General features: G+C 51.6%; 1 protein-coding gene across 1 annotated transcript; it reads left to right on the top strand.

Moving 5' to 3' along the window:
- Positions 1-701: 701 nt before the first annotated feature.
- LOC100906457 (uncharacterized) lies at positions 702-5406 on the top strand. The gene is made up of 5 exons (XM_029112172.1): positions 702-990; positions 3786-4067; positions 4209-4385; positions 4607-4963; positions 5189-5406. The coding sequence occupies exons 1-5, from the start codon at positions 936-938 to the stop codon at positions 5335-5337; spliced, it is 1020 nt and encodes a 339-aa protein (XP_028968005.1). The 5' UTR covers positions 702-935; the 3' UTR covers positions 5338-5406.
- Positions 5407-8464: the final 3058 nt, after the last annotated feature.

The raw sequence follows: 8464 nt of genomic DNA, 5'->3' as shown, positions 1-8464 counted from the left end.
GCTGAGCAGCGAAAGAAGATCAGCAGAGGGGATACCTCACAATTGCAAGGTCGATTGATTGATGCCGTAGGACTTGGAAGGAAGGCAACTCGACGCCAGATGAATTATTCACGATGACTCTATGCCGAGAATAGATGATTCCGAGAGAATCAAATGACTCCGGAATAAATATATAGGTGTACATTCGAGGGGCTCGATATGATCCAGGTTCAATGAAATCATTATCGTCCTGGTCGAGATTTTTCGTGCTATCGATATCGAATGAGTGATTCCCGGTGGTTCCGGATTCCCGGATCGTCTGAGGCTCATAGGCTTTTACGTTCCAAAATCCTAGCGCTGGATTTCGCTTCTCGAGGAATTCGTCTTTTTTTCTGATCGCTTATATTGACGTGTTCCACGACGATCCTTATTGCGAATAGGCGCGTGCCGTGGAGCCCCCCCTAACCCCCAGACACGGTCCGCCGGATAGCACAGTTTATGCAAGCTCTCGGTCTGAACAACTCTAAGTTGTATGCATACTTCCTGTCTCCATTCGACGAAACCTTTCAAAACCTTCCCTCATCCGTCATCTGAAGAATTCGATGTCGTATCTACGCATACCCTCCCGCTCGACTCTTCCTCCTGGCTACTACGGCCCTCTCCCATGTGGGGAGAACCGAGCCGCATCTTCGGAAAAGATTCGGGCCCTATCGCTCAGACTCCTAAAAGTTTCACGAACCGAAGTCCCTGAGAGAACTTCGCTGGATAGAAGTATCAACATGTGCGTGGCACTCGTAGTTTCCAATCCGTCGAATAGAGTGTAGAATATGCCCAATGTAGACACCGTGCGTTCTAATATGCTGAGAGACTGATGTGTTGTCTCGAGAAACTGTGCCATTCAAATCAAGTTGAGCAGTTGTGTGAGTTCCCGGGCGCCGAAATAGCTATGTAACATTATGAGACTATCGCCTGTCATCTGCTCGTTGATCCTTGCAGCGGGACAGTTTCAAGGTAAGAATTTCACGGTGATTTCGTGTGAGTCCTCCGATATTCTCAAAGTCCTGTCGGGAAACAGGCTCCTGTAGGCTGCTCGAATCTTCGCTGGCTAAGAGGTGGTGAATTTCTACGGATTTGACTCCTCTCTCATGGAAATGCACTTTTTGAACAAGTGTACAGGGATGATCCCCGGATCGATGAACTCGTGTTGGGAATCAACGCCAAGAGGATAATTTCCGTAGCTGATCATCGTCGGATGTGCATCTATACTGATCATGACACTACTTTCTCTGCCCCTTCGTCCCATCGACCCGGTGGAGTTTCCGTGGCTTCTGAGGAATTCTACGAGTAACCAATCGGGGAACGATATCGGATGGTGACGTACGGGGACGCAACTTTCCGCTCCTAGGACACCTTCTTATTCGCTGGGAGCGGAACGCTAGAGTGTGGCTAGAGCTCGGACTCACCTCATACATCGTATGGAAGTCACAACTTAAAATTTTATATGAAGTCACAAGCTTGATCGAGGGAATGAGGGAAGACGAGTTTGTCCGACGCATGTTAATCGAGTCGAAAGCTCATCCAGATGGCGAAACTTGAAGGAACATGAGCGAATTGCTCGTTTGCTCGGAAGCCTCCCTCTCGGGGAAATCGTCCGAAATGAGCGAACGAGAGCCGAAGTGAATACGTGGGGGACAAAGTTTAGAACATCTCGCATGCCCTTCGGCTAGGTGCACCGCGCTCGTCGTCGCCAGAACATCGTGATTGAATTAAATCATTAAAAACTTCGAATTCCGTCTCTCGCTCCTCACTGCGAAAGTGGCTTACCTCGCTTAACTTTGACATTCAACTCGATACGAGCGCCGCGGCGTAAACGCCGAGTGTCCTGGCTCCCTTCAAGAAAGTTCTCGTCGAGGGGGAAATCGCTGAATCTCGAAGGAGCGTTCCTGAAGATCCCTTCTGAGCGACCTGAGGTTGAAGGACCGATAAGCGCGACGGTTGAGTGCACTGACTATCTAAGAACGCGAGAGGCATGGCGCCGACTTCCCCCTTCCTCGGCCGCATATTTAGAGTTTCTGATTCAAGTTTACCCCTCTTACCCCTTCCCTAGATTCCGTTTTTGTCGTTTTGATGCGTGAGGGGAGAACATCATCAATGCCGACAAAAAAACAACCGCCCTTCCCCCCCCTCCCCACACGAGAGAGTGAAGTCCGTAGACTGACTGACTGACGGGCGGGCGGGCGGACGGACAGGGGAGCAACCCGGGCGAACGAATGGGCATACAGCCGGCGGGACAGCAGCAGGAGTGCGCGCGCGCGACGCCCTGTCGCCACTTCGCTGTGTCCTTATCTGTGGAAGGAGAACAATTTTTCATCGTTGCTAGATGGCTGAAGGCGGACGAGTTGTGTTCGCTGGGGTAGAATAGATGAACACTTCGCGCCAAAACTACAACCTCCGCCAGTGTGTGCGGCAGCGGCGGGAGCGTCTCGACGCCACTTCGCAGAAAGGGACAACGAAAGCGAAAAGAAGAAAAGGGGCGGAGTGGAGTGCTTCCCGTACCGAGAACAATTTTTCATGTGGCAACGCTGTGGCGGTGCCTGCGCCACAGAAGGTCACATACATAGAGGAAAATTTGCCTATTTTTTTTATGAAAATGTTGCCCGTTCCGTCTGTTTTCCTCGAGCGTTTCGAAGTGCTGCCTCATCCTTCAAGCTCGCACTTCGCTCACGGGAACGCGGAAGAGCATACACGGAGGATTCACTTGAGGAATCACCGCGGCAATATCTCGCTGACGTGAGACGGCGCTCGGCGGAGTTGCGGTGCTCCTTTTTCCATCCGCAGTTGTATCCGACACTTCAACAATTATTCAAAGCGAATCGCAAACAGCGGACTCGCTCGCGTGCACACTCGAGAGAAAGAACAAACAGCGGCTTTTCGATGCCGTGACAGATAAATACGAATCAGTATCTTGCGGGACCACATAAGAATTATCCCACCTTGTCATTCCAACATCGTGCGCGTCAGTGAACAAAAATCATTCGAAACTCTGGCACACTCTACGGGCTCGAGTCAATGATGACTTTCGGAAGATACTGCCGGTCGCTGGGAAACTGATTTCATTCGACCCCCGGACAGAGGGGAAGCGCGCGTTGGGACGTCCCAAAGCGTCGGGAATGTGATCCCCGAGCAGAGACCGTCTTCGGTGGAAAAAGTCGATGAAAATGAAATTCGAGCTTTGACAGGTCTGGGGCCGAATTCAAATTCCACTCCTCGGGTTTCGAGGACATTCTTACCGAGAGTGAGGTCGGTCGCAGAAAATCTCTGAAAGGAATAAGCACTGACGGGAGGCCACAGGAAGCGTCGCGTTCTGTGAGGTGATTTTTTTGCGACAGGAAAGTAGAACCCAGAATTGATAAAAAGGAGAGCCTCCGGATGTCAGATGTTGGAAACTTCAAAGAACTTGACTCGAAAAGCGAACTCCCGGGCACGCAACGAACACGCGCTGATAAGGGATTTGACGGAGTTCTTTTGTTGATCAAATTAAATTGAGTCGGATACGCTAACAAGGACGTCCGCTGTGACAAAGTTTGCATGAATCCCTGGCTGACTCGTTCGACGAATTCCCCAGCTGGATCGAGATCGTGTCAGAGGACGCCATTTGTTCTGAAAAAGGCAGTTAGTTTGAATATGTTGCTGCCGGATGTTCCCGTCGGCGTTCGTTAAGGAAGAATTCCGAGGGAGTAAACACAGAGAGATGCTCGAGCCGGCAGAAAACAAAGTTATTTTCGTTTCTTTTGTTTTCCTTTCAGATGTGGCAAGCGCCCGGAGGCTTCATCTGCGCGGAGTCCAAGTCTTTGGAGAGGTTTCAGAGCCGACCATGTCCAGCGAGAGTTTGTCAGCTGTCCCCTCAAGCCACGGCTTTCGTCAGCCGGTCGTGTTGGACTGCGCCTACGATTTGATCGACGATGGCGGCAACTCATCCATACGGGACATCTACCCTATAGTGAAATGGTTTCGGAACGACGAACCAACGCCATTCTATCAGTGGTTAGCTCACACTAACTCACGGACCTTCCACCATTCCTACATCGGTACGTGAACTTTCGTTGCGAGGGAGCCAATGTCGCCGGCTTCCAGTTCGGATGCTCGGCGGGAGACCTGTTGAGAAGGAAAAAAAGACCAGATTGACGTCGATAATCGATATCACATGGCTCTGCTGTTCCTATCCGCAGACTTCGTGGACACCATCTACAAACTCAATGATGTTCCGCATGAGATGTTCAGGGCGATTAGGATCACCCATCCCGTCAAAGAGCTTTCAGGGAATTTCAGCTGCGAAGTAATTGACGAGGACGAGAAGGGTGAGGAGCAGTTCCAGGAGCTCGCATCACACGCCTTGTACATTTACGGTGAGTGGCTTCTTAGTGGTTATGGACACGCGCGGAATGTGTGACTGGGGCCAGCTGAGAGATCGACTCTGAAGGCGGCTGCAAACGAGGGACCTGGGACTCGGGGAGACGAGGGCGGGGAGACCATCGGCACCACAATTGATTCGGGCGCCTTACGAGTCGTTTTCTCCGCGCACGAAGCGTCCTTTGAATTCTCTGACTCCGGTGCTTTTGTTCCGCAGATACTCCGTCCCCCTTCGAGCTCCGGCTAAATTTCAGTGAACGTCAGTTGAGTTGTAATATTTCAACAAGTGAGAAGGTGGATTCAGTCAGAGTAGATCTTTATCGAGTGGACTATGATGCTCTCGACGTCGAGGTCGCACGCATCCACTTCAACGCGACGAGCTTGGCAGTTCGAGCCGGGAGCACGACCGAATGGCATTCGATACAGGCTTCGGTCATCCTGCAGCCAGAAGATACTAAAGTTGCTGAAATCGGGGCCAGTAGAACATTCTTCTGCGACGTTGTCTTCACGAGAGTTGGCGACCCTCACAAGAACGAGAGCTTGGTCTTCCAGCGGAGCGTCCGGGTCGTTCACGGTGAGCGAGAGTCTTTTGCTCGTGCTTGAATGATCATCTCGATTTTCACGGCGGAGGATTAGAGTGCTGAGAGAAAAGAAAATCACCAAGCAAGACAATGATACGGTTGGAGATACTCGCGAACTGAGCCGAGCGCGTTCCAGTGCGGCGTCGCGGTCTGCTCGGTGGAGCTAAGCAGGATTTATCTCAGTGAAGTTTAATGGTGATTAACGTCATCCATTTCAGAAGCTCCGTTTTCTGCTGATTATGAAGACCCTGAGTTTCTGCCTAAGCCCGAGGCCTGGTCTTTGTCTTCAGCGAGCAGCACTGGCACGAAGTCTGAAAAGCTTTTTATAGGCATTTTACTCTTCTTGTATATAATTGTATCATTGTAAACATTATGAGATGTGTATCATCATTGCGATATAAACATGACAATATATGATCGAGTATATGAATCGTTTGGAAACAGACCGAGCTCTTCTCTCATTCCTCCCACATGTCCGTATTGAAAACAGATCGGCCGGCGGAGCTGTGAACTTTTTCCGTCAACTGATCCTTCTTCGAATTGACCGAATTCGACGGTCCGCCATCACTTCTGATCGATACCCAGTCCCTCGTTGGGGATACATCCCCGTGTTGTCGTGGGTGCTGTGCCCCCCGAACATATTCCTCGAGGGTGATAATGCGATCCGGTGTTTCGTCGCTTATACTCACAAGAGCCATAATAGGACAACAGGGTTAATGAGCCATGTGATCGCTAGAATCACTAGACAGAGGCACTCTCTCTGTGGAGCATTTCCTTAGGTGAGTCCTTCCTATGGTGGCGGGGAAGTTGAGCAAAAAGGAGTGAAGGTCTCGCTGGCTGACTGTCTGCCTGTCTGTCTATGCGCTTGCATTCACCATGGTAGTTGGGCAGTGAAGATGAGACAAGTGAGTGAACTCGAAGGGAACAATAGCCCTCGCGGTGGGAGGTTACGGGAAGAGGAGCTGAGGCGACAGGCTGAAAGCAATTTTCACTCTTATCCAAACACGCAGCGGTAGCTCATACACCCCACCAGCAGCGGCGAAGGCGCTTTCAACCCTTGACAGAACCGATTCCGCCCGCACGCTCGCCATCTAGTCAAGCGGGGTGAGCTTTCCAACTGAGCAGACAAGGTAAGCGAGGCAGGGAGCAAACTCGACTACCGACCCTCAACTCACCGAGCATATCCCGTGGCTCCCCGGGGGCCTAATGTAGCCGGAGCCATCCTTAATGATCACGACAGTCAGTCACGGGTCACAATGTGATGAACGAAGTCTACCGAAAATATCATGTCGATACGACCCACTTTCTGGGTTTCGAGGGATTCGACGGAATTCTGCTTATTCCGGCTTCCGTGGGCCCGATTAATTTTCCGTAAATCGTTCGGTCGGCTTTTTCGAAAACGAGCGGATGGAGACAGTTTCATCAAGGACCTCTATAATGGATCAACAAACCATCGCTGGCGCTGGTAGGACCTCTCGCTGAAGATCTGCCCGAAAGACTCAATGAAGTGAAACGGAGAACGGCGGTCACGCAGACCGTGAAACCTGTGTCGAACGGGAATCATCGTACGGACGCCGACAAGTCGCTCCGAATGCCCTGATGATCGGATCGGAACGATTCGTGATCGGTGGAAAGAGATCGAAACCGCTCATTTCGACAACTACTGCCGTAGGTGTAGCGGGACGCTCCAAAGTCGGGCATTCCTGACCGTTGGCGAGGGATCCATGAATAAAGAACGATTCGAAGCTACCATTTTCTTTGATTTGTTCGCCCTTGGGATCATACTGTGTTCCTCTCGCTTCTAGTTCGTTAGTCAGCGGGGCATCCGATCGTTCGGTCCGGCCTACGACTGACTTACGACGTGAACACATGGGAGCGCCGAACCCATATCCTTCCATTAGTTACCAAACGTTAATTCAGCGTTTCTACTCGGAACGTCGGTCGCGAATACCGGGTCTCTTGTTCTTGTCGTCCCATTCACTCGGGAGATGAGAAGCGCGGTAGTGAAAAGATTGTTCAAGCTTGACTTCAGTCTCAGGGGTTAGCTCTGCTCTCTTTTTTTAATTTTGGCTCGCAACGGAATTCCCGGGGCTTTTTGGAGCAGAAAAACCATGACTCTCGCTTTTGTGCTTCTTCCGACGCGGGTCACAAGAGTTTCTTCAGTCGGGACGCACAGCCCATACTCATGAAGTCTCATCGAAATCTCCGCGGTACGGATTCTCCGCACGTTCCCTGAACGATGCGTCAAATCAAGAGCTCCAGCGGAACGAGAAGAGGCGACGTAAGACCACGTGAAGAGAAATTATAAATGAAACCAAATAAACGCAAACGGTGTCAGCTGGATGGAAGTCGGAAGCAGCGCTGGAAGCGAGCCCAGGAGCTCAACGCCGAGCTAAGTTTAGCAAACCTCCTGGGTGTCATAGGGTAGGCGCGGCAGGCTTTTTGGTACGGACCTCTTTATCCGAGGCCCATGAGGGGCCGATAATCGAGCAGCCAGGCCGACCGTTTGCCTGCTCCCGAGTAGCGGTGCGGCACGTCAACAGTGTAGCTTATTCCGGTTCGTCCCTTCTTTTCGGTGTCGATGCGGCCATTATCTTACTTCAAACGACTTTTCCGTATAGTTCTCGCGCAAGTAGAAGAGGTCTGTTCGGGGATTCCGATTCCAAACCATCGGTTTCTGTTTCGAGCGTCTGTCCAGGATTCCTCCTGCGATCAACACGCCCGGAGTGGAGTCTCGTTCGGTCGCCCGCGGCCCGACGCATGCTCCGTTTCCAGAACGCATGCTCTCGGAGCCATTACGGGTCCCTCGCTCCCGTCCAAGACTCGGGTCTGTTGAACTCCGGAAAACAGGAAAAAGAGCGATTCCGCCGTCTGATACCCACCCGAAGGAAAATTCCTATCTCGGAAAGCATCGAGCGAGTTGGGATGTGTCGATTATTATTAGCCGCGGAATACCTTCCTACAATTGAATCAGAGGCCGACATATGTACATTCCTCGGGCGGAGCGCTCTTTGTCTTTGAGACCTGTACGAAGAGCTCCTCGAGCACTCGTCTCCGAGCAGTCGACGGGACATATCGCGGAATATTCTGCTTCGGAGTCCCATCGAAAATTGGAAGCTCTCCGGACGGGTTTCGGGTAGAATCTTGCCCGTCAGGTCTTAGGGTTATATCTTGCGAAGGTGCGGCTGAGGAAGTACGGATTGGAAACTCGGGGCTCTCGGCTCAGAATCGAATTACGGAATGATCGAGCACGTGCGGCGGGAGCGGCGATTGTTGCAGGATAAAAGAGGTCGTATGAATGGCGGGAATTTCCGATTGAGCTCGGAGTGGATGCAATCTCAACTCCGCGTCCGGATCGCCATTCAGCCCCGACGAATTGTTTAATCCGTTATCAGCTCCTATGGAGCGCGAATCCTAAAGTGGAACCGGCCGCGCCGCGGGAGCCGCAGCGAAGCGACAGCTTGGGGCACTCCGATACGAATGCCCCGGTCAAG

The sequence above is a fragment of the Galendromus occidentalis genome, unplaced genomic scaffold (assembly GCF_000255335.2).
Source record: "Galendromus occidentalis unplaced genomic scaffold, Mocc_1.1 scf7180000077485, whole genome shotgun sequence".
NCBI classification, from domain to species: Eukaryota; Metazoa; Arthropoda; class Arachnida; order Mesostigmata; family Phytoseiidae; genus Galendromus; species Galendromus occidentalis.
The sequence above is the reverse complement of the archived record's forward strand: the minus strand, read 5'-3'. Positions and strand labels throughout refer to the sequence as shown.

Coding starts and splice junctions, on each gene's coding strand:
- LOC100906457 (XM_029112172.1), top strand. CDS start 936: ATGAGACTATCGCCTGTCATCTGCTCGTTGATCCTTGCAGCGGGACAG. Junction 991..3,785: donor TGCAGCGGGACAGTTTCAAG/GTAAGAATTTCA, acceptor TTTTCCTTTCAG/ATGTGGCAAGCGCCCGGAGG. Junction 4,068..4,208: donor CTTCCACCATTCCTACATCG/GTACGTGAACTT, acceptor TCCTATCCGCAG/ACTTCGTGGACACCATCTAC.